Here is a 22,780-nt window from a genome sequence, read left to right as displayed (position 1 = left end):
TGCTGTGTGGGGCAGTGTGGTGGGGGCAGTGCTGTGTGGGGCAGTGTGGTGGGAGCAGTGCTGTGTGGGGCGGTGTGGTGGGAGCGGTGTAGTGGGGGCGGTGTGGTGGGAGCGGTGTAGTGGGGGCAGTGCTGTGTGGGCGGTGTGGTGGGAGCGGTGTAGTGGGGCGGTGTGGTGGGAGCGGTGTAGTGGGGCAGTGTGGTGGGAGCGGTGTGTGGGGGCAGTGCTGTGTGGGGGCGGTGTGGTGGGAGCGGTGTAGTGGGGGCGGTGTGGTGGGAGCGGTGTAGTGGGGGCGGTGTGGGGGACGGTGTAGTGGGGGCAGTGCTGTGTGGGGCAGTGTAGTGGGAGCAGTGCTGTGTGGGCGGTGTGGTGGGAGCGGTGTAGTGGGTGCGGTGTGGTGGGACGTGCTGTGTGGGGCAGTGTGGTGGGGCAGTGCTGTGTGGGGCAGTGTGGTGGGAGCAGTGCTGTGTGGGGCGGTGTGGTGGGAGCGGTGTAGTGGGGGCGGTGTGGTGGGAGCGATGCTGTGTGGGGCAGTGTGGTGGGGGCAGTGCTGTGTGGGGCAGTGTGGTGGGAGCAGTGCTGTGTGGGGCGGTGTGGTGGGAGCAGTGCTGTGTGGGGCTGTGTGGTGGGAGCGGTGCTGTGTGGGGGTGTGGTGGGAGCGGTGCTGTGTGGGGCTGTGTGCTGGGAGCAGTGCTGTGTGGGGGCGGTGTGGTGGGAGCGGTGTAGTGGGGGCAGTGCTGTGTGGGGCAGTGTAGTGGGGGCAGTGCTGTGTGGGGCAGTGTGGTGGGGGCAGTGTGGTGGGGGCAGTGCTGTGTGGGGCAGTGTAGTGGGGGCAGTGCTATGTGGGGCAGTGTAGTGGGGGCAGTGCTGTGTGGGGCAGTGTAGTGGGAGCAGTGCTGTGTGGGGCGGTGTGGTGGGAGCGGTGTAGTGGGGGCGGTGTGGTGGGAGCGTGCTGTGTGGGGCAGTGTGGTGGGGGCAGTGCTGTGTGGGGCAGTGTGGTGGGAGCGATGCTGTGTGGGGCAGTGTGGTGGGAGCAGTGCTGTGTGGGGGCGGTGTGGTGGGAGCGGTGTAGTGGGGGCGGTGTGGTGGGAGCGTGCTGTGTGGGGCAGTGTGGTGGGAGCAGTGCTGTGTGAGACAGTGTGGTGGGGGCAGTGCTGTGTGGGGCAGTGTAGTGGGGGCAGTGTAGTGGGGGCAGTGCTGTGTGGGGCAGTGCTGTGTGGGGGCAGTGTAGTGGGGGCAGTGTAGTGTGGGGCAGTGCTGTGTGGGGCAGTGTAGTGGGGGCAGTGTAGTGGGGGCAGTGCTGTGTGGGGCAGTGCTGTGTGGGGCAGTGTAGTGGGGGCAGTGTAGTGGGGGCAATGCTGTGTGGGGCAGTGCTGTGTGGGGCAGTGTAGTGGGGGCAGTGTAGTGGGGGCAGTGCTGTGTGGGGCGGTGTGGTGGGAGCAGTGCTGTGTGGGGCAGTGTGGTGGGAGCAGTGCTGTGTGGGGCAGTGTGGTGGGAGCAGTGCTGTGTGGGGCAGTGTGGTGGGAGCAGTGCTGTGTGGGGCAGTGCTGTGTGGGAGCAGTGCTGTGTGGGCAGTGTGGTGGGAGCAGTGTAGTGGGGGCAGTGCTGTGTGGGGCAGTGCTGTGTGGGGCAGTGTAGTGGGGGCAGTGTAGTGGGGGCAGTGCTGTGTGGGGCAGTGCTGTGTGGGGGCAGTGTAGTGGGGGCAGTGCTGTGTGGGGCAGTGCTGTGTGGGGCAGTGTAGTGGGGGCAGTGTTGTGGGAGCTGTGCTGTGTGGGGGCGGTGTGGTGGGAGCAGTGCTGTGGTGGGAGCGGTGTGGTGGGAGCAGTGCTGTGTGGGGCTGTGTGGTGGGAGCAGTGCTGTGTGGGGCAGTGTGGTGGGGGCAGTGCTGTGTGGGGCAGTGCTGTGTGGGGCAGTGTAGTGGGGGAAGTGTAGTGGGGCAGTGTAGTGGGGGCAGTGCTGTGTGGGGCAGTGCTGTGGGGGCAGTGCTGTGTGGGGCAGTGTGGTGGGGGCAGTGCTGTGTGGGGCAGTGCTGGTGGGGCAGTGTAGTGTGGGGCAGTGTAGTGGGGGCAGTGCTGTGTGGGGCAGTGCTGTGTGGGGGCAGTGTAGTGGGGGCAGTGCTGTGTGGGGCAGTGCTGTGTGGGGCAGTGTAGTGGGGGCAGTGCTGTGTGGGGCAGTGTGGTGGGAGCAGTGCTGTGTGGGGCGGTGTGTGGGGGCAGTGCTGTGTGGGGCAGTGTAGTGGGAGCAGTGCTGTGTGGGGCGGTGTGGTGGGAGCGCTGTAGTGGGGGGCGGTGTGGTGGGAGTGCTGCTGTGTGGGGCAGTGTGGTGGGGGCAGTGCTGTGTGGGGCAGTGTGGTGGGAGCAGTGCTGTGTGGGGGCGGTGTGGTGGGAGCGGTGTAGTGGGGCGGTGTGGTGGGAGCGGTGTAGTGGGGGCAGTGCTGTGTGGGGCGGTGTGGTGGGAGCGGTGTAGTGGGGGCGGTGTGGTGGGAGCGGTGTAGTGGGGGCAGTGCTGTGTGGGCGGTGTGGTGGGAGCGGTGTAGTGGGCGGTGTGGTGGGAGCGGTGTAGTGGGGGCGGTGTGGTGGGGCGGTGTAGTGGGGGGCAGTGCTGTGTGGGGCAGTGTAGTGGGAGCAGTGCTGTGTGGGGCGGTGTGGTGGGAGCGGTGTAGTGGGGCGGTGTGGTGGGAGCGTGCTGTGTGGGGCAGTGTGGTGGGGGCAGTGCTGTGTGGGGCAGTGTGGTGGGAGCAGTGCTGTGTGGGGGCGGTGTGGTGGGAGCGGTGTAGTGGGGGCGGTGTGGTGGGAGCGTGCTGTGTGGGGCAGTGTGGTGGGGCAGTGCTGTGTGGGGCAGTGTGGTGGGAGCAGTGCTGTGTGGGGCGGTGTGGTGGGAGCAGTGCTGTGTGGGGCGGTGTGGTGGGAGCGGTGCTGTGTGGGGCTGTGTGGTGGGAGCGGTGCTGTGTGGGGCTGTGGTGGGAGCAGTGCTGTGTGGGGCGGTGTGGTGGGAGCGGTGTAGTGGGGGCAGTGCTGTGTGGGGCAGTGTAGTGGGGGCAGTGCTGTGTGGGGCAGTGTGGTGGGGGCAGTGTGGTGGGGGCAGTGCTGTGTGGGCAGTGTAGTGGGGCAGTGCTATGTGGGGCAGTGTAGTGGGGGCAGTGCTGTGTGGGGCAGTGTAGTGGGAGCAGTGCTGTGTGGGGCGGTGTGGTGGGAGCGGTGTAGTGGGGGCGGTGTGGTGGGAGCGATGCTGTGTGGGGCAGTGTGGTGGGGCAGTGCTGTGTGGGGCAGTGTGGTGGGAGCGTGCTGTGTGGGGCAGTGTGGTGGGAGCAGTGCTGTGTGGGGCGGTGTGGTGGGAGCGGTGTAGTGGGGGTGGTGTGGTGGGAGCGATGCTGTGTGGGGGCAGTGTGGTGGGAGCAGTGCTGTGTGGGACAGTGTGGTGGGGGCAGTGCTGTGTGGGGCAGTGTGGTGGGGGCAGTGTAGTGGGGGCAGTGCTGTGTGGGGTGCTGTGGGCAGTGTAGTGGGCAGTGTAGTGGGGGCAGTGCTGTGTGGGGCAGTGTAGTGGGGGCAGTGTAGTGGGGGCAGTGCTGTGTGGGGCAGTACTGTGTGGGGGCAGTGTAGTGGGGGCAGTGTAGTGGGGGCAATGCTGTGTGGGGCAGTGCTGTGTGGGGCAGTGTAGTGGGGGCAGTGTAGTGGGGGCAGTGCTGTGTGGGGCGGTGTGGTGGGAGCAGTGCTGTGTGGGGCAGTGTGGTGGGAGCAGTGCTGTGTGGGGCAGTGTGGTGGGAGCAGTGCTGTGTGGGGCAGTGTGGTGGGAGCAGTGCTGTGTGGGGCAGTGCTGTGTGGGAGCAGTGCTGTGTGGGGCAGTGTGGTGGGAGCAGTGCTGTGTGGGGCAGTGCTGTGTGGGGCAGTGTAGTAGGGGCAGTGTAGTGGGGGCAGTGCTGTGTGGGGCAGTGCTGTGTGGGGCAGTGCTGTGGGGGCAGTGTGGTGGGGGCAGTGCTGTGTGGGGCAGTGCTGGTGGGAGCGGTGCTGTGTGGGGCAGTGTAGTGGGGGCAGTGCTGTGTGGGGCAGTGTAGTGGGGGCAGTGCTGTGGGGCAGTGTGGTGGGAGCAGTGCTGTGTGGGGCAGTGTAGTGGGAGCAGTGCTGTGTGGGGCAGTGTGGTGGGGGCAGTGCTGTGGGGCAGTGTGGTGGGGGCAGTGTAGTGGGGGCAGTGCTGTGGGGCAGTGTAGTGGGGGCAGTGCTGTGTGGGGCAGTGTGGTGGGATCGGTGTAGTGTGGGGCAGTGTGGTGGGGCAGTGCTGTGTGGGGCAGTGTAGTGGGGGCAGTGCTGTGTGGGGCAGTGCTGTGTGGGGCAGTGTAGTGGGGGCAGTGTAGTGGGGGCAGTGCTGTGTGGGGCAGTGTAGTGGGGGCAGTGCTGTGTGGGGCAGTGTGGTGGGAGCAGTGCTGTGTGGGGCAGTGTGGTGGGAGCGGTGCTGTGTGTGGGGCAGTGTGGTGGGGGCAGTGCTGTGTGGGGCAGTGTGGTGGGAGCAGTACTGTGTGGGGCAGTGTGGTGGGGGCAGTGCTGTGTGGGGCAGTGGGGTGGGAGCAGTGCTGTGGGGGCGTGTGGTGGGGGCAGTGCAGTGTGGGGCAGTGTGGTGGGAGCAGTGCTGTGTGGGGCAGTGTAGTGGGGGCAGTGCTGTGCAGTGTAGTGGGGGCAGTGCTGTGTGGGGCAGTGCTGTGTGGGAGCAGTGCTGTGGGGGCAGTGTGGTGGGAGCAGTGCTGTGTGGGGCAGTGTGGTGGGAGCAGTGCTGTGTGGGGCAGTGTGGTGGGAGCAGTGCTGTGTGTGGGGGAGCAGTGCTGTGCTGTGTGGTGGGAGCAGTGCTGTGGTGGGAGCAGTGTAGTGGGAGCGTGCTGTGTGGGAGGGGGCGGTGTGTGGTGTGGGGCAGTGCTGTGTGGGCGGTGTAGTGGGCGGTGTGGTGGGAGCAGTGTAGTGTGGGGCGGTGTGGTGGGAGCGGTGTAGTGGGGGCGGTGTGGTGGGAGCGGTGTAGTGGGGCAGTGCTGTGTGGGGGCAGTGTGGTGGGGCGGTGTGGTGTGGGCGGTGTAGTGGGCGGTGTGGTGGGAGCAGTGTGTGTGGGTGTAGGCGGTGTAGTGGGTGGGAGCGGTGTAGTGGGGGCGGTGTGGTGGGAGTGCTGTGTGGGGCGGTGTGGTGGGGAGCGGCTGTGTGGGGCAGTGCTGTGTGGGGGCGGTGTGGTGGGAAGCAGTGTGTGGGGGCGGTGTGGTGGGAGCAGTGCTGTGGGGGCGGTGTGGTGGGAGCGGTGCTGTGTGGGGCAGTGTGGTGGGGGCAGTGCTGTGGGGGCAGTGTGGTGGGGAGCAGTGCTGTGTGGGGCGGTGTGGTGGGAGCAGTGTGTTGGGAGGTGTAGTGCGGTGGGGTGTGTGCGGTGTGTTGGGAGCAGGTGCGGTGTGGTGGGCGGTGCTAGTGGGGGGTGGTGCTGTGTGGGGCGGTGTGGTGGGAGCAGTGCGGTGGGGCAGTGTGGTGGGAGCAGTGCTGTGTGGGGCGGTGGGGTGTGGGCAGTGCTGTGTGGGCAGTGTGGTGGGAGCAGTGCTGTGTGGGGCGGTGCTGGTGGGCGGTGTGGTGGGAGCAGTCCTGTGTGGGCGGTGCTGTGTGGGCGGTGTGGTGGGGGCGGTGCGTTGTGGTGGGAGCAGTGTGGTGGGGGCGGTGGGGTGTGGGGCGGTGTGTTGGGGCGGTGTAGTGGGGGCGGTGTAGTATGGGGCGGTGTGTTGGGAGCGTGTAGTGGGGGCAGTGCTGTGTGGGGGCGGTGTGGTGGGAGCGGTGTAGTGGGGGCGGTGTGTGGGAGCAGTGCTGTGTGGGCGGTGTGGTGGGAGCGTGCTGTGTGGGGCAGTGTGGTGGGGGCAGTGCTGTGTGGGGCAGTGTGGTGGGAGCAGTGCTGTGTGGGGCGGTGTGGTGGGAGCGGTGTGTTGGGAAGGCGGTGTAGTGGGGCGGTGGTGTGTGGGCGGTGTGTTGGGAGCAGTGCTTTGTGGGGGCGGTGTAGTGGGAGTGGTGCTGTGTGGGGCGGTGTGGTGGGAGCAGTGCGGTGTGGGGCGGTGTGGTGGGAGCGGTGTAGTGGGGGCGGTGTGGTGGGGGCGGTGCTGTGTGGGGCGGTGTGGGAGGGGCAGTGCTGTGTGGGAGCAGTGTGGTGGGGGCGGATTAGTGGGCAGTCTGTGTGGGGCGGTGCTGTGTGGGGCGGTGTGGTGGGAGGTGCGTTGTGGTGGGAGCAGTGTAGTGGAGCTGGGGTGTGGGCGGTGTGTTGGGAGCGTGTAGTGGGGGCGGTGGGGTATGGGCGGTGTGTTGGGAGTGGTGTAGTGGGGGGGCGGTGTGGTGTGGGGCGGTGTAGTGGGGGCAGTGCTGTGTGGTGGGAGCGGTGTAGTGGTGGCAGTGCTGTGTGGGGTCGGTGCTGTGTGGGGCGGTGTGGTGGGAGCAGTGCTGTGTGGGGCGGTGTGGTGGGAGCGGTGTAGTGGGGGCAGTGCTGTGTGGGGCGGTGTGGTGGGAGCGGTGTAGTGGGGGCAGTGCTGTGTGGGGCGGTGCTGTGTGGGGCGGTGTAGTGGGAGGTGTAGTGTGGGCGGTGTAGTGGGAGCGGTGTAGTGGGAGCGGTGTAGTGTGGGGCAGTGTAGTGGGGGGCAGTGCTGTGTGGGGGCAGTGTAGTGGGGGCAGTGCTGTGTGGGGCAGTGTGGTGGGAGCAGTGCTGTGTGGGGCGGTGTAGTGGGAGGATGTAGTGGGAGGTGTGGTGGGGGCAGTGCTGTGTGGGGCAGTGTGGTGGGAGCAGTGCTGTGTGGGGGAGGCGGTGTGGTGGGAGCGGTGTAGTGGTGGCAGTGCTGTGGGGGCAGTGTGGTGGGGGGCAGTGCTGTGTGGGGCGCGGTGTGGTGGGAGCAGTGCTGTGTTGGGCGGTGTGGTGGGAGCGGTGTAGTGGTGGCAGTGCTGTGTGGGCGGTGTGGTGGGACGGTGTAGTGGTGGCAGTGCTGTGTGGGGCAGTGTGGTGGGAGCAGTGTAGTGGTGGCAGTGCTGTGTGGTGCGGTGCTGTGGGGGCGGTGTGGTGGGAGAGGTGCGGTGTGGGGCGGTGTGGTGGGAGCGGTGTAGTGGGGGCAGTGCTGTGTGGGGCGGTGCTGTGTGGGGCGGTGTGGTGGGGGCAGTGCTGTGTGGGGCGGTGTAGTGGTGGCAGTGCTGTGGGGGCGGTGCTGTGGAGCGGTGTGGTGGGAGAGTGCGGTGTGGGGCGGTGTGGTGGGAGCAGTGCTGTGTGGGGCGGTGTGGTGGGAGCGGTGTAGTGGGGGCAGTGCTGTGTGGTGCGGTGCTGTGTGGGGCGGTGTGGTGGGAGCGGTGCGGTGTGGGGCGGTGTGGTGGTGGCAGTGCTGTGTGGGCGGTGCTGTGTGGGCGGTGTGGTGGGAGCAGTGCTGTGTGGGCGGTGTAGTGGTGGCAGTGCTGTGTGGGGCGGTGTGTGGGAAGCGGTGTAGTGGGGCAGTGCTGTGGGGCGGTGCTGTGTGGGCGGTGCAGTGCTGTGTGGGCGGTGTAGTGGTGGCAGTGCTGTGTGGGGCGGTGCTGTGTGGGCGGTGTGGTGGGAGAGGTGCGGTGTGGGCGGTGTGGTGGGAGCGTGTGTGTGGGGGCAGTGCTGTGTGGGAGGTGCTGTGTGGGCGGTGTGGTGGGAGCAGTGCTGTGTGGGGCGTTGTGGGCAATGTGGTGGGAGAGTGCGGTGTGGGGCAGTGTGGTGGGGGCAGTGCTGTGTGGGGGCGGTGTGGTGGGGGCGGTGTGGTGGGGTGGTGCTGTTTGGGGCGGTGTGGTGGGAGCAGTGCGGTGTGGGGCGGTGTGGTGGGAGCAGTGCTGTGTGGGGGCGGTGTGGTGGGAGCAGTGCTGTGTGGGGCAGTGTGGTGGGAGCGTGCTGTGTGGGGCGGTGTGGTGGGAGCAGTGCTGTGTGGGGGCAGTGCGTGTGGGAGCGTGCTGTGTGGGGCAGTGTGTGGGAGCGGTGCTGTGTGGGCGGTGTAGTGGTGGCAGTGCTGTGTGGGCGCAGTGTGGTGGGAGGCAGGTGCGGTGTGGGCGGTGTGGTGGGAGGCGGTGTAGTGGGGGCAGTGCTGTGGGGGCGGTGCTGTGTGGGGGGCGGTGTGGTGGGAGCAGTGCTGTGTGGGGCGTGCTGTGGGGGCGGTGTGGTGGGAGCAGTGCGGTGTGGGGCAGTGTAGTGGGGGCAGTGCTGTGTGGGGCGGTGTGGTGGGAGCGGTGTAGTGGGGGTGGTGCTGTTTGGGCGGTGTGGTGGGAGCAGTGCGGTGTGGGGCGTGTGTGTGGGAGCAGTGCGGTGTGGGGCGGTGTGGTGGGAGCAGTGCGGTGTGGTGGGAGAGTGCGGTGTGGTGGGGTGGTGCTGTGTGGGGCGGTGTGGTGGGAGCAGTGTAGTGGGGGCGGTGGGGTGTGGGGCGGTGTGTTGGGAGGGTGCGGTGGGGTGGGAGTGGTGTTGTGGGGGTGGTGCTGTGTGGGCGGTGTGTTGGGAGCAGTGTAGTGGGGGCGGTGGGGTGGGAGCAGTGCGGTGTGGGGCGGTGTGGTGGGAGCAGTGCGGTGTGGCGGGATTGGTGTTGTGGGGGCAGTGCTGTGTGGGGGCTGTGGTGGGAGCAGTGTAGTGGGGGCGGTGGGTGTGGGCGGTGTGTTGGGAGCGGTGTAGTGGGCGGTGGTGTGGGCGGTGTGTTGGGAGAAGCTGGGGTGGGAGCGGTGTTGTGGGGGTGGTGCTGTGTGGGGCGGTGTGGTGGGGCAGTGCGGTGTGGGGCGGTGTGGTGGGGCAGTGCTGTGTGGGGCGGTGTGGTGGGAAGCGTGCTGTAGTGGGGGCAGTGTGGTGGGAGCGATGCTGTGTGGGGCGGTGTGGTGGGACGGTGTAGTGGGTGGTGCTGTGTGGGGCGGTGTGGTGGGAGCAGTGCGGTGTGGTGCGGTGTGGTGGGAGCAGGTGCGGTGTGGCGGGAGCTGTGTGGGGGCAGTGCGGTGTGGGGCAGTGCTGTGTGGGGGCGGTGTGGTGGGAGCAGTGTAGTGGGGGCGGTGGGGTGGGGCGGTTTGTTGGGAGGTGCGGTGTGGTGGGAGCGGTGTTGTGGGGGTGGTGTGGTGGGAGCGTGCTGTGTGGGGCGGTGTGGTGGGAGCAGTGTGTGTGGGGGCGGTGGGGTGTGGGCGGTGTGTTGGGAGCGGTGTAGTGGGGCAGTGCGGTGTGGGCGGTGTGGTGGGAGCGATGCTGTGTGGGGCGGTGTGGTGGGAGCGATGCTGTGTGGGGCAGTGTGGTGGGAGGCGGTGCTGTGTGGGGCGGTGTGGTGGGAGCAGTGCTGTGTGGGGCGGTGTGGTGGGAGCGTGCTGTGTGGGGCAGTGTGTGGGAGCGGTGCTGTGTGGGGCAGTGTGGTGGGAGCAGTGCTGTGTGGGGCGGTGTGGTGGGAGCGTGCTGTGTGGGGCGGTGTGGTGGGAGCGATGCTGTGTGGGGCGGTGTGGTGGGAGCGGTGCTGTGTGGGGCGGTGTGGTGGGAGCAGTGCTGTGTGGGGCAGTGTGGTGGGAGCGTGCTGTGTGGGGGGGCGGTGTGGTGGGAGCAGTGCTGTGTGGGGCGGTGCGGTGGGAGCGATGCTGTGTGGGGCAGTGTGGTGGGAGCAGTGCTGTGTGGGGCAGTGTGGTGGGAGCAGTGCTGTGTGGGGCGGTGTAGTGGTGGCAGTGCTGTGTGGGCGGTGCTGTGTGGGGCGGTGTGGTGGGAGCGGTGCGGTGTGGGGCGGTGTGGTGGGAGCAGTGCTGTGTGGGGCGGTGTGGTGGGAGCGGTGTAGTGGGGGCAGTGCTGTGTGGGCGGTGCTGTGTGGGGCGGTGTGGTGGGGCAGTGCTGTGTGGGGGCGGTGTGTGGTGGCAGTGCTGTGTGGGGCGGTGCTGTGTGGGGCGGTGTGGTGGGAGAGGTGCGGTGTGGGGGCGGTGTGGTGGGAGCAGTGCTGTGTGGGCGGTGTGGTGGGAGGCGGTGTAGTGGGGGCAGTGCTGTGGTGCGGTGCTGTGTGGGGCGGTGTGGTGGGAGGTGCGGTGTGGGGCGGTGCTGGTGGTGGCAGTGCTGTGTGGGGCGGTGCTGTGTGGGGCAGTGTGGTGGGAGCAGTGCTGTGTGGGGCGGTGTAGTGGTGGCAGTGCTGTGTGGGGCGGTGTGGTGGGAGCGGTGTAGTGGGGGCAGTGCTGTGTGGGGCGGTGCTGTGTGGGGCGGTGTGGTGGGAGCAGTGCTGTGTGGGGCGGTGTAGTGGTGGCAGTGCTGTGTGGGGGCGGTGCTGTGTGGGCGGTGTGGTGGGAGTGCGGTGTGGGGCGGTGTGGTGGGAGCGGTGTAGTGGGGGCAGTGCTGTGTGGGCGGTGCTGTGTGGGGGCGGTGTGGTGGGGCAGTGCTGTGTGGGCGTGTGTGGGGCGGTGTGGTGGGAGAGTGCGGTGTGGGGCAGTGTAGTGGGGGCAGTGCTGTGTGGGGCAGTGTGGTGGGAGAGCGGTGTAGTGGGGGTGGTGCTGTTTGGGCGGTGTGGTGGGAGCAGTGCGGTGTGGGGCGGTGTGGTGGGAGCAGTGCTGTGTGGGCGTGTGGTGGGAGCAGTGCTGTGTGGGGCAGTGTGGTGGGAGCGTGCTGTGTGGGGCGGTGTGGTGGGAGCAGTGCTGTGTGGGGCGGTGCGGTGGGAGCGTGCTGTGTGGGGCAGTGTGGTGGGAGCGGTGCTGTGTGGGGCGGTGTAGTGGTGGCAGTGCTGTGTGGGGCGGTGCTGTGTGGGGGGGGTGTGGTGGGAGCAGTGCGGTGTGGGGCGGTGTGGTGGGAGGGGTGTAGTGGGGGCAGTGCTGTGTGGGCGGTGCTGTGTGGGGCGGTGTGGTGGGAGCAGTGCTGTGTGGGGGGCGTTGTGGGGCGGTGTGGTGGGAGGTGCGGTGTGGGGCAGTGTAGTGGGGGGCAGTGCTGTGTGGGCGGTGTGGTGGGAGCGGTGTAGTGGGGGTGGTGCTGTTTGGGGCGGTGTGGTGGGAGCAGTGCGGTGTGGGGCGGTGTGGTGGGAGCAGTGCTGGTGTGGGGCAGTGTGGTGGGAGGTGCGGTGTGGTGGGAAGGTGCGGTGTGGTGGGGGTGGTGCTGTGGGGCAGTGTGGTGGGAGCAGTGTAGTGAGCAGTGGGGTGTGGGCGGTGTGTTGGGAGCAGTGCGGTGGGGTGGGAGTGGTGTTGTGGGGGTGGTGCTTTGTGGGCGGTGTGTTGGGGCAGTGTAGTGGGGCGGTGGGGTGGGAGCAGTGCGGTGTGGGGCGGTGTGGTGGGAGCAGTGCGGTGTGGGCGCGGTTGGTGTTGTGGGGGCAGTGCTGTGTGGGGGGCGGTGTGGTGGGAGCAGTGTAGTGGGGGCGGTGGGGTGTGGGGGCGGTGTGTTGGGAGCGGTGTAGTGGGGGCGGTGGGGTGTGGGGCGGTGTGTTGGGAGAGGTGCGCTGGGGTGGGAGCGGTGTTGTGGGGGTGGTGCTGTGTGGGCGGTGTGGTGGGAGCAGTGCGGTGTGGGGCGGTGTGGTGGGAGCGTGCTGTGTGGGGGCGGTGTGGTGGGAGCGTGCTGTGTGGGGCAGTGTGGTGGGAAGCGTGCTGTGTGGGGGCGGTGTGGTGGGAGCGGTGTAGTGGGGGTGGTGCTGTGGGGGCGGTGTGGTGGGAGCAGTGCGGTGTGGTGCGGTGTGGTGGGAGAGGTGCGGTGTCGCGGGGAAGCGGTGTAGTGGGGGCAGTGCGGTGTGGGGCGGTGCTGTGTGGGGCGGTGTGGTGGGAGCAGTGTAGTGGGGGCGGTGGGGTGTGGGGCGGTTTGTTGGGAGAGGTGCGGTGTGGTGGGACGGTGTTGTGGGGGTGGTGCTGTGTGGGCGGTGTGGTGGGAGCAGTGCGGTGTGGTGGGAGAGGTGTAGTGGGGGCGGTGTGGTGGGAGCGGTGCTGTGTGGGCGGTGTGGTGGGAGCAGTGTAGTGGGGGCGGTGGGGTGTGGGGCGGTGTGTTGGGAGCGGTGTAGTGGGAGCAGTGCGGTGTGGGCGGTGTGGTGGGAGCGATGCTGTGTGGGGCGGTGTGGTGGGAGCGATGCTGTGTGGGGCAGTGTGGTGGGAGCGGTGCTGTGTGGGCGGTGTGGTGGGAGCAGTGCTGTGTGGGGGCGGTGTGGTGGGAGCGTGCTGTGTGGGGCAGTGTGGTGGGAGCGGTGCTGTGTGGGCAGTGTGGTGGGAGCAGTGCTGTGTGGGGCGGTGTGGTGGGAGCGATGCTGTGTGGGCGGTGTGGTGGGAGCGTGCTGTGTGGGGGCGGTGTGGTGGGAGCGGTGCTGTGTGGGGCGGTGTGGTGGGAGCAGTGCTGTGTGGGGCAGTGTGGTGGGAGCGTGCTGTGTGGGGCGGTGTGGTGGGAGCAGTGCTGTGTGGGGCGGTGCGGTGGGAGTGGTGCTGTGTGGGGGCAGTGTGGTGGGAGCGGTGCTGTGTGGGGCAGTGTGGTGGGAGCAGTGCTGTGTGGGGCGGTGTGGTGGGAGCGATGCTGTGTGGGGCGGTGTGGTGGGAGCAGTGCTGTGTGGGCGGTGTGGTGGGAGCAGTGCTGTGTGGGGCAGTGTGGGTGGGAGCGGTGCTGTGTGGGGCGGTGTGGTGGGAAGCGATGCTGTGTGCGGCGGTGTGGTGGGGCGGTGCTGTGTGGGGCGGTGTGGTGGGAGCAGTGCTGTGTGGGGGCAGTGTGGTGGGACGTGCTGTGTGGGCGGTGTGGTGGGAGCAGTGCGGTGTGGTGGGAGCGGTGTAGTGGGGGCGGTGTGGTGGGAGGTGCTGTGTGGGGCGGTGTGGTGGGAGCAGTGTAGTGGGGGCGGTGGGGTGTGGGGCGGTGTGTTGGGAGCGGTGTAGTGGGAGCAGTGCGGTGTGGGGCGGTGTGGTGGGAGCGATGCTGTGTGGGGCGGTGTGGTGGGAGCGATGCTGTGTGGGGCAGTGTGGTGGGAGCGGTGCTGTGTGGGGGCGGTGTGGTGGGAGCGGTGCTGTGTGGGGCGGTGTGGTGGGAGCGATGCTGTGTGGGGCAGTGTGGTGGGAGCGGTGCTGTGTGGGGCAGTGTGGTGGGAGCAGTGCTGTGTGGGGCGGTGTGGTGGGAGCGATGCTGTGTGGGGGCGGTGTGGTGGGACGTGCTGTGTGGGGGCGGTGTGGTGGGAGCGGTGCTGTGTGGGGCGGTGTGGTGGGAGCAGTGCTGTGTGGGGCAGTGTGGTGGGAGCGTGCTGTGTGGGGGCGGTGTGGTGGGAGCAGTGCTGTGTGGGGGCGGTGTGGTGGGAGCAGTGCTGTGTGGGGCAGTGTGGTGGGAGCGGTGCTGTGTGGGGCAGTGTGGTGGGAGCAGTGCTGTGTGGGGGCGGTGTGGTGGGAGCGTGCTGTGTGGGGGCGGTGTGGTGGGAGCAGTGCTGTGTGGGGCAGTGTGGTGGGAGCAGTGCTGTGTGGGGCGGTGTGGTGGGAGCGGTGTAGTGGGGGTGGTGCTGTGTGGGCGGTGTGGTGGGAACAGTGCGGTGTGGGGCGGTGTGGTGGGAGAGGTGCGGTGTGGTGGGAGCGGTGTTGTGGGGGCGGTGCTGTGTGGGGCGGTGTGGTGGGAGCGTGCTGTGTGGGGGCGGTGTGGTGGGAAGCGTGCTGTGTGGGGCGGTGTGGTGGGAGCAGTGCTGTGTGGGGGCGGTGTGGTGGGAGCAGTGCTGTGTGGGGCAGTGTGGTGGGAGCGGTGCTGTGTGGGGGCGGTGTGGTGGGAGCGTGCTGTGTGGGGGCGGTGTGGTGGGAGCGGTGCTGTGTGGGCGGTGTGGTGGGAGCAGTGCTGTGTGGGGCAGTGTGGTGGGAGCGTGCTGTGTGGGGCGGTGTGGTGGGAGCAGTGCTGTGTGGGGCGGTGTGGTGGGAGCGGTGTAGTGGGGGTGGTGCTGTGTGGGGGCGGTGTGGTGGGAGCAGTGCGGTGTGGGGGGCGGTGTGGTGGGAGCAGTGCTGTGTGGGGCGGTGCTGTGTGGGGGCGGTGTGGTGGGAGCAGTGCTGTGTGGGGCGGTGTAGTGGTGGCAGTGCTGTGTGGGCGGTGCTGTGTGGGGGCGGTGTGGTGGGAGAGGTGCGGTGTGGGGGCGGTGTGGTGGGAGGGAGCGGTGTAGTGGGGGCAGTGCTGTGTGGGGCGGTGCTGTGTGGGCGGTGTGGTGGGAGCAGTGCTGTGTGGGGGCGTTGTGGGGCGGTGTGGTGGGAGGTGCGGTGTGGGGCAGTGTAGTGGGGGCAGTGCTGTGTGGGGGCGGTGTGGTGGGAGCGGTGTAGTGGGGTGGTGCTGTTTGGGGCGGTGTGGTGGGAGCAGTGCGGTGTGGGGCGGTGTGGTGGGAACAGTGCGGTGTGGGGCGGTGTGGTGGGAGAGGTGCGGTGTGGTGGGAGAGGTGCGGTGTGGTGGGGGTGGTGCTGTGTGGGCGGTGTGGTGGGAGCAGTGTAGTGGGGCGGTGGGGTGTGGGGCGGTGTGTTGGGAGAGGTGCGGTGGGGTGGGAGTGGTGTTGTGGGGGTGGTGCTTTGTGGGGCGGTGTGTTGGGAGCAGTGTAGTGGGGCGGTGGGGTGGGAGCAGTGCGGTGTGGGCGGTGTGGTGGGAGCAGTGCGGTGTGGCGGGATTAGTGTTGTGGGGCAGTGCTGTGTGGGGGCGGTGTGGTGGGAGCAGTGTAGTGGGGCGGTGGGGTGTGGGCGGTGTGTTGGGAGCGGTGTAGTGGGGCGGTGGGGTGTGGGGCGGTGTGTTGGGAGAAGGTGCGGTGGGGTGGGAGCGGTGTTGTGGGGGTGGTGCTGTGTGGGGGCGGTGTGGTGGGAGCAGTGCGGTGTGGGCGGTGTGGTGGGAGCGTGCTGTGTGGGCGGTGTGGTGGGAGCGATGCTGTGTGGGGCAGTGTGGTGGGAGGCGATGCTGTGTGGGGCGGTGTGTTGGGAGCGGTGTAGTGGGGGTGGTGCTGTGTGGGGGCGGTGTGGTGGGAGCAGTGCGGTGTGGTGCGGTGTGGTGGGAGGGTGCGGTGTGGCGGGAGCGGTGTAGTGGGGGCAGTGCGGTGTGGGGCGGTGCTGTGTGGGCAGTGTGGTGGGAGCAGTGTAGTGGGGGCGGTGGGGTGTGGGGGCGGTGTGTTGGGAGAGGTGCGGTGTGGTGGGAGCGGTGTTGTGGGGGTGGTGCTGTGTGGGCGGTGTGGTGGGAGCAGTGCGGTGTGGTGGGAGCGGTGTAGTGGGGGCGGTGTGGTGGGAGCAGTGTAGTGGGGGCGGTGGGGTGTGGGCGGTGTGTTGGGAGCGGTGTAGTGGGAGCAGTGCGGTGTGGGGGCGGTGTGGTGGGAGCGATGCTGTGTGGGGCGGTGTGGTGGGAGCGTGCTGTGTGGGGCAGTGTGGTGGGAGCGGTGCTGTGTGGGGCGGTGTGGTGGGAGCAGTGCTGTGTGGGGCGGTGTGGTGGGAGCGTGCTGTGTGGGCGGTGTGGTGGGAGCGGTGCTGTGTGCTGTGTTGGGAGCGGTGTAGTGGGGGCGGTGGGGTGTGGGGCGGTGTGTTGGGAGGGTGCGGTGGGGTGGGAGCGGTGTTGTGGGGTGGTGCTGTGTGGGGCGGTGTGGTGGGAGCAGTGCTGTGTGGGGGCGGTGTGGTGGGAGCGATGCTGTGTGGGGGCGGTGTGGTGGGAGCGATGCTGTGTGGGCGGTGTGGTGGGAGCGGTGCTGTGTGGGGGCGGTGTGGTGGGAGCAGTGCTGTGGGGCAGTGTGGTGGGAGCGTGCTGTGTGGGGCGGTGTGGTGGGAGCAGTGCTGTGTGGGGGCGGTGTGGTGGGAGCGTGCTGTGTGGGGCAGTGTGGTGGGAGCGGTGCTGTGTGGGGCAGTGTGGTGGGAGCAGTGCTGTGGGGGCGGTGTGGTGGGAGCGTGCTGTGTGGGGCGGTGTGGTGGGAGCAGTGCTGTGTGGGGCAGTGTGGTGGGAGCAGTGCTGTGTGGGGCGGTGTGGTGGGAGCGGTGTAGTGGGGTGGTGCTGTGTGGGGCGGTGTGGTGGGAGCAGTGCGGTGTGGGGCGGTGTGGTGGGAGAGGTGCGGTGTGGTGGGAGCGGTGTTGTGGGCGGTGCTGTGTGGGGCGGTGTGGTGGGAAGCGATGCTGTGTGGGGGCGGTGTGGTGGGAGCGATGCTGTGGCGGGGCGGTGTGGTGGGAGCGGTGCTGTGTGGGGGCGGTGTGGTGGGAGCAGTGCTGTGATGGGGCAGTGTGGTGGGACGGTGCTGTGTGGGGCGGTGTGGTGGGACGATGCTGTGTGGGGCGGTGTGGTGGGAGCGGTGCTGTGTGGGGGCGGTGTGGTGGGAGCAGTGCTGTGTGGGGCAGTGTGGTGGGAGCGATGCTGTGTGGGGGCGGTGTGGTGGGAGCAGTGCTGTGTGGGCGGTGTGGTGGGAGCGGTGTAGTGGGGGTGGTGCTGTGTGGGCGGTGTGGTGGGAGCAGTGCGGTGTGGGCGGTGTGGTGGGAGCAGTGCTGTGTGGGGCGGTGCTGTGTGGGCGGTGTGGTGGGAGCAGTGCTGTGTGGGGCGGTGTAGTGGTGGCAGTGCTGTGTGGGGCGGTGCTGTGTGGGGCGGTGTGGTGGGAGAGGTGCGGTGTGGGGCGGTGTGGTGGGAGCGGTGTAGTGGGGGCAGTGCTGTGTGGGCGGTGCTGTGTGGGGCGGTGTGGTGGGAGCAGTGCTGTGTGGGCGTTGTGGGCGGTGTGGTGGGAGAGGTGCGGTGTGGGGCAGTGTAGTGGGGCAGTGCTGTGTGGGGCGGTGTGGTGGGAGCGGTGTAGTGGGGGCAGTGCTGTTTGGGGCGGTGTGGTGGGAGCAGTGCGGTGTGGGGCGGTGTGGTGGGAGCAGTGCGGTGTGGGGCGGTGTGGTGGGAGAGGTGCGGTGTGGTGGGAGAGGTGCGGTGTGGTGGGGTGGTGCTGTGTGGGGCGGTGTGGTGGGAGCAGTGTGTGGGGGCGGTGGGGTGTGGGGCGGTGTGTTGGGAGAGGTGCGGTGGGGTGGGAGTGGTGTTGTGGGGTGGTGCTTTGTGGGCGGTGTGTTGGGAGCAGTGTGTGTGGGGCGGTGGGGTGGGAGCAGTGCGGTGTGGGGCGGTGTGGTGGGGCAGTGCGGTGTGGCGGGATTGGTGTTGTGGGGGCAGTGCTGTGGGGGCGGTGTGGTGGGAGCAGTGTAGTGGGGGCGGTGGGGTGTGGGGGCGGTGTGTTGGGAGCGGTGTAGTGGGAGGCGGTGGGGTGTGTGGGGCGGTGTGTTGGGAGGTGCGGTGGGGTGGGGCGGTGTTGTGGGGGCAGTGCTGTGTGGGGCGGTGTGGTGGGAGCAGTGCGGTGTGGGGCGGTGTGGTGGGACGTGCTGTGTGGGGCGGTGTGGTGGGAGCGTGCTGTGTGGGGGCAGTGTGGTGGGAGCGATGCTGTGTGGGGCGGTGTGTTGGGAGCGGTGTAGTGGGGGTGGTGCTGTGTGGGCGGTGTGGTGGGAGCAGTGCGGTGTGGTGCGGTGTGGTGGGAGAGTGTGGTGTGGCGGGAGCGGTGTAGTGGGGGCAGTGCGGTGTGGGCGGTGCTGTGTGGGGCAGTGTGGTGGGAGCAGTGTAGTGGGGCGGTGGGGTGTGGGGCGGTGTGTTGGGAGAGTGCGGTGTGGTGGGAGCGGTGTTGTGGGGGTGGTGCTGTGTGGGGGCGGTGTGGTGGGAGCAGTGCGGTGTGGTGGGAAGCGGTGTAGTGGGGCGGTGTGGTGGGAGCAGTGTGGTGTGGGGCGGTGGGGTGTGGGGGCGGTGTGTTGGGACGGTGTAGTGGGAGCAGTGCGGTGTGGGGGCGGTGTGGTGGGAGCGTGCTGTGTGGGCGGTGTGGTGGGAGCGATGCTGTGTGGGGCAGTGTGGTGGGAGCGGTGCTGTGTGGGGCGGTGGTGGGAGCAGTGCTGTGTGTGGGGGCGGTGTGGTGGGAGCGTGCTGTGGGGGTGTGGTGGGAGCGGTGCTGTGTGGGCGGTGTGTTGGGAGCGGTGTAGTGGGGCGGTGGGGTGTGGGGCGGTGTGTTGGGAGAGGTGCGGTGGGGTGGGAGCGGTGTTGTGGGGGTGGTGCTGTGTGGGGGCGGTGTGGTGGGAGCAGTGCGGTGTGGGGGCGGTGTGGTGGGAGCGTGCTGTGTGGGCGGTGTGGTGGGAGCAGTGTAGTGGGGGCGGTGGGGTGTGGGGCGGTGTGTTGGGAGCGGTGTAGTGAAGGCGGTGGGGGTGTGGGGGGGCGGTGTGTTGGGAGCGGTGGGGTGGGAAGCGGTGTTGTGGGGGGTGGTGCTGTGGGGCGGTGTGGTGGGAGCAGTGCGGTGTGGGGCGGTGTGGTGGGAGCGTGCTGTGTGGGGGGCGGTGTGGTGGGAGCGATGCTGTGTGGGGCAGTGTGGTGGGAGCGTGCTGTGTGGGGCGGTGTGTTGGGAGCGGTGTAGTGGGGGTGGTGCTGTGGGGGCGGTGTGGTGGGAGCAGTGCGGTGTGGTGGGTGTGGGTGGGAGGTGCGGTGTGGCGGGAGCGGTGTAGTGGGGCAGTGCGGTGTGGAGGCGGTGCTGTGGGGGCAGTGTGGTGGGAGCAGTGTAGTGGGGGCGGTGGGGTGTGGGCGGTGTGTTGGGGAGGTGCGGTGTGGTGGGGGCGGTGTTGTGGGGTGGTGCTGTGTGGGGCGGTGTGGTGGGAGCAGTGCGGTGTGGTGGGAGGTGGTGTAGTGAAATGGTGTGGTGGGACAGTGTAGTGGGGGCGGTGGGGTGTGGGGGCGGTGTGTTGGGAGCGGTGTAGTGGGAGCAGTGCGGTGTGGGGCGGTGTGGTGGGAAGCGTGCTGTGTGGGCGGTGTGGTGGGAGCGATGCTGTGTGGGGCAGTGTGGTGGGAGCGGTGCTGTGTGGGGCGGTGTGGTGGGAGCAGTGCTGTGTGGGGCGGTGATTGGTGGGAGGCGATGCTGTGTGGGGCGGTGTGTGGGGCGGTGCTGTGTGGGGCAGTGTGGTGGGAGCTGTGCTGTGTGGGCGGTGTGGTGGGGTGTGTTGGGAGGCGGTGTGGTGGGAGCAGTGCTGTGTGGGGCAGTGTGGTGGGAGCAGTGCTGTGTGGGGGGCGGTGTGGTGGGAGCGGTGTAGTGGGGTGGTGCTGTGTGGGCGGTGTGGTGGGAGCAGTGCGGTGTGGGGCGGTGTGGTGGGAGAGGATGCGGTGTGGTGGGAGGCGGTGTTGTGGGGGCGGTGCTGTGTGGGCGGTGTGGTGGGAGCGATGCTGTGTGGGGCGGTGTGGTGGGAGCGATGCTGTGTGGGGGCGGTGTGGTGGGAGCGGTGCTGTGTGGGCGGTGTGGTGGGAGCAGTGCTGTGTGGGGCAGTGTGGTGGGAGCGGTGCTGTGTGGGGCGGTGTGGTGGGAGCGTGCTGTGTGGGGGCGGTGTGGTGGGAGCGGTGCTGTGTGGGGGCGGTGTGGTGGGAGCAGTGCTGTGTGGGGCAGTGTGGTGGGAGCGATGCTGTGTGGGGCGGTGTGGTGGGAGCAGTGCTGTGTGGGGGCCGTGTGGTGGGAGCGTGCTGTGTGGGGCAGTGTGGTGGGAGCGGTGCTGTGTGTGGTGGGAGCAGTGTGTGTGGGAGCGGTGTGGTGGGAGCGTGCTGTGTGGGCGGTGTGGTGGGAGCAGTGCTGTGTGGTGGGTGGGAGCAGTGCTGTGTGGGACGGTGTGGTTGGGAGCGGTGTAGTGGGGGTGCAGTGCTGTGTGGGGCGGTGTGGTGGGAGCAGTGCGGTGTGGGGCGGTGTGGTGGGAGAGGTGCGGTGTGGTGGGAGCAGTGGGGGCTGTGCTGTGGGGCGGTGTGGTGGGAGCGTGCTGTGTGGGGCGGTGGTGGGAGCAGTGCTGTGTGGGGGCGGTGTGGTGGGAGCGGTGCTGTGTGGGGGCAGTGTGGTGGGAGCAGTGCTGTGTGGGGCAGTGTGTGGGAGCGGTGCTGTGTGGGGGCGGTGTGGTGGGAGCGTGCTGTGTGGGGCGGTGTGGTGGGAGCGGTGCTGTGTGGGGGCGGTGTGGTGGGAGCAGTGCTGTGTGGGGCAGTGTGGTGGTGTGTGGGGCGGTGTGGTGGGAGCAGTGCTGTGTGGGGCGGTGTGGTGGGAGCGGTGTAGTGGGGGTGGTGCTGTGGGGCGGTGTGGTGGGAGCAGTGCTGTGTGGGGCGGTGTGGTGGGAGGAGGTGCTGTGGTGGGGCGGTGTTGTGGGGGCGATGCTGTGTGGGGGTGGGTGGGAGCGGTGTAGTGGGGGCAGTGCTGTGTGGGGCGGTGTGGTGGGAGCAGTGGTGGGGGCGGTGGGGTGGGGGCGGTGTGTTGGGAGGCGGTGTGTGGGGAGCGGTGGGGTGTGTGGCGGTGTGTTGGGAAGCGGTGTAGTGGGGGCGTGGGGTGTGGGGCGGTGCTGTGTGGGGCGGTGCTGTGTGGGGCGGTGTGGTGGGAGCAGTGCGGTGTGGGGCAGTGTGGTGGGATTGGTGTGTAGTCAGTGCTGTGTGGGGCGGTGTGGTGGGAAGGTGCGGTGTGGTGGGAGAGGTGCGGTGTGGGGGCGGTGCTGTGTGGGCGGTGCTGTGTGGGGGCGGTGTGGTGGGAGCAGTGCTGTGTGGGGCAGTGTGGTGGGAGCGATGCTGTGTGGGGCGGTGTGGTGGGAGCAGTGCTGTGTGGGGCCGTGTGGTGGGAGCGATGCTGTGTGGGGCAGTGTGGTGGGAGCGCAGTGCTGTGTGGGGCAGTGTGGTGGGAGCAGTGCTGTGTGGGGGCGGTGTGGTGGGAGCGTGCTGTGTGGGGCGGTGTGGTGGGAGCAGTGCTGTGTGGGGCAGTGTGGTGGGAGCAGTGCTGTGTGGCTGTGTGGTGGGAAGCGGTGTGGTGGGGGTGGTGCTGTGTGGGGCGGTGTGGTGGGAGCAGTGCGGTGTGGGGCGGTGTGGTGGGAGAGGTGCGGTGTGGTGGGAGCGGTGTTGTGGGGCAGTGCTGTGTGGGGCGGTGTGGTGGGAGCGATGCTGTGTGGGGCGGTGTGGTGGGAGCGATGCTGTGTGGGGCGGTGTGGTGGGCGGTGCTGTGTGGGCGGTGTGGTGGGAGCAGTGCTGTGTGGGGCAGTGTGGTGGGAGCGGTGCTGTGTGGGCGGTGTGGTGGGAGCGATGCTGTGTGGGGGCGGTGTGGTGGGAGCGGTGCTGTGGGGGCGGTGTGGTGGGAGCAGTGCTGTGTGGGGCAGTGTGGTGGGAGCGATGCTGTGTAGGGGCGGTGTGGTGGGAGCAGTGCTGTGTGGGCGGTGTGGTGGGAGCGGTGTAGTGGGGGTGGTGCTGTGTGGGGCGGTGTGGTGGGAGCAGTGCGGTGTGGGGCGGTGTGGTGGGAGCAGTGCTGTGTGGGGCAGTGCTGTGTGGGGCGGTGTGGTGGGAGCAGTGCTGTGGGGCGGTGTAGTGGTGGCAGTGCTGTGTGGGCGGTGCTGTGTGGGCGGTGTGGTGGGAGGTGCGGTGTGGGGCGGTGTGGTGGGAGCGGTGTAGTGTGGGCAGTGCTGTGTGGGCGGTGCTGTGTGGGGGCGGTGTGGTGGGGCAGTGCTGTGTGGGGCGTTGTGGGCGGTGTGGTGGGAGAGGTGCGGTGTGGGGCAGTGTAGTGGGGGCAGTGCTGTGTGGGGCGGTGTGGTGGGAGCGGTGTAGTGGGGGTGGTGCTGTTTGGGCGGTGTGGTGGGAGCAGTGCGGTGTGGGGCGGTGTGGTGGGAGCAGTGCGGTGTGGGGCGGTGTGGTGGGAGCAGTGCGGTGTGGTGGGGGTGCGGTGTGGTGGGGGTGGTGCTGTGTGGGCGGTGTGGTGGGAGCAGTGTAGTAGGGGCGGTGGGGTGTGGGGCGGTGTGTTGGGAGGTGCGGTGGGGTGGGGTGGTGTTGTGGGGGTGGTGCTTTGTGGGGCGGTGTGTTGGGAGCAGTGTAGTGGGCGGTGGGGTGGGAGCAGTGCGGTGTGGGGGCGGTGTGGTGGGAGCAGTGCGGTGTGGCGGGATTGGTGTTGTGGGGGCAGTGCTGTGTGGGGCGGTGTGGTGGGAGCAGTGTAGTGGGGGCGGTGGGGTGTGGGCGGTGTGTTGGGAGCGGTGTAGTGGAGGCGGTGTGTGGGGCGGTGTGTTGGGAGAGGTGCGGTGGGGTGGGACGGTGTTGTGGGGGGTGGTGCTGTGTGGGGCGGTGTGGTGGGAGCAGTGCGGTGTGGGGCGGTGTGGTGGGAGCGATGCTGTGTGGGGCGGTGTGGTGGGAGCGATGCTGTGGGGCAGTGTGGTGGGAGCGATGCTGTGTGGGCAGTGTGTTGGGAGCGGTGTAGTGGGGTGGTGCTGTGTGGGGCGGTGTGGTGGGAGCAGTGCGGTGTGGTGCGGTGTGGTGGGAGAGGTGCGGTGTGGCGGGAGCGGTGTAGTGGGGGCAGTGCGGTGTGGGCGGTGCTGTGTGGGGCAGTGTGGTGGGAGCAGTGTAGTGGGGGCGGTGGGGTGTGGGGCGGTGTGTTGGGAGGTGCGGTGTGGTGGGAGCGGTGTTGTGGGGGTGGTGCTGCTGTGTGGGGGCGGTGTGGTGGGAGCAGTGCGGTGTGGTGGGACGGTGGTGGGGCGGTGTGGTGGGAACAGTGTAGTGGGGGCGGTGGGGTGTGGGGCGGTGTGTTGGGAGAGGTGCGGTGTGGTGGGAGCGGTGTTGTGTGTGGGCGGTGTGGTGGGAGCAGTGCGGTGTGGTGGGACGGTGTAGTGGGGCGGTGCTGTGGGAGCAGTGTAGTAGCGGTGGGGTGTGGGCGGTGTGTTGGGAGGGTGTAGTGGGGAAACAGTGCGGTGTGGGGGCGGTGGTGGTGGGCGGTGCTGTGTGGGGCGGTGTGGTGGGAGCGATGCTGTGTGGGGCAGTGTGGTGGGAAGCGGTGCTGTGTGGGCGGTGTGGTGGGAGCAGTGCTGTGTGGGGCGGTGTGGTGGGAGCGGTGCTGTGTAGGCGGTGTGGTGGGAGCATTGCTGTGTGGGGCAGTGTGGTG

General features: G+C 68.9%; 1 protein-coding gene across 1 annotated transcript in view; it reads right to left on the bottom strand.

Moving 5' to 3' along the window:
- The window catches only part of LOC135571503 (mucin-12-like), a 56,838-nt gene that overhangs the window by 17,739 nt on the left and 16,319 nt on the right, over window positions 1-22,780 (bottom strand). Inside the window, exons 21-40 of the mRNA XM_065018092.1 lie at window positions 22,143-22,645; window positions 21,432-22,015; window positions 19,936-20,442; window positions 19,512-19,685; window positions 18,962-19,109; window positions 18,277-18,660; window positions 17,804-18,192; window positions 17,319-17,715; window positions 16,757-17,216; window positions 15,336-15,519; window positions 14,875-15,220; window positions 14,288-14,747; window positions 12,478-12,640; window positions 11,580-11,864; window positions 10,955-11,476; window positions 8,848-9,224; window positions 8,157-8,763; window positions 6,479-7,238; window positions 5,871-6,405; window positions 5,524-5,756 (exon numbers count right to left, since the gene is read on the bottom strand). Coding sequence (XP_064874164.1) covers window positions 5,524-5,756; window positions 5,871-6,405; window positions 6,479-7,238; window positions 8,157-8,763; window positions 8,848-9,224; window positions 10,955-11,476; window positions 11,580-11,864; window positions 12,478-12,640; window positions 14,288-14,747; window positions 14,875-15,220; window positions 15,336-15,519; window positions 16,757-17,216; window positions 17,319-17,715; window positions 17,804-18,192; window positions 18,277-18,660; window positions 18,962-19,109; window positions 19,512-19,685; window positions 19,936-20,442; window positions 21,432-22,015; window positions 22,143-22,645 — 8,018 coding nt within the window. The remainder of the gene's footprint in view (window positions 1-5,523; window positions 5,757-5,870; window positions 6,406-6,478; window positions 7,239-8,156; window positions 8,764-8,847; window positions 9,225-10,954; window positions 11,477-11,579; window positions 11,865-12,477; window positions 12,641-14,287; window positions 14,748-14,874; window positions 15,221-15,335; window positions 15,520-16,756; window positions 17,217-17,318; window positions 17,716-17,803; window positions 18,193-18,276; window positions 18,661-18,961; window positions 19,110-19,511; window positions 19,686-19,935; window positions 20,443-21,431; window positions 22,016-22,142; window positions 22,646-22,780) is intronic.

The sequence above is a fragment of the Oncorhynchus nerka genome, linkage group LG4, assembly GCF_034236695.1.
Source record: "Oncorhynchus nerka isolate Pitt River linkage group LG4, Oner_Uvic_2.0, whole genome shotgun sequence".
NCBI lineage: Eukaryota > Metazoa > Chordata > Actinopteri > Salmoniformes > Salmonidae > Oncorhynchus > Oncorhynchus nerka.
Note: the sequence above shows the minus strand (reverse complement) of the source record. Positions and strands in the feature narration are given on the sequence as shown.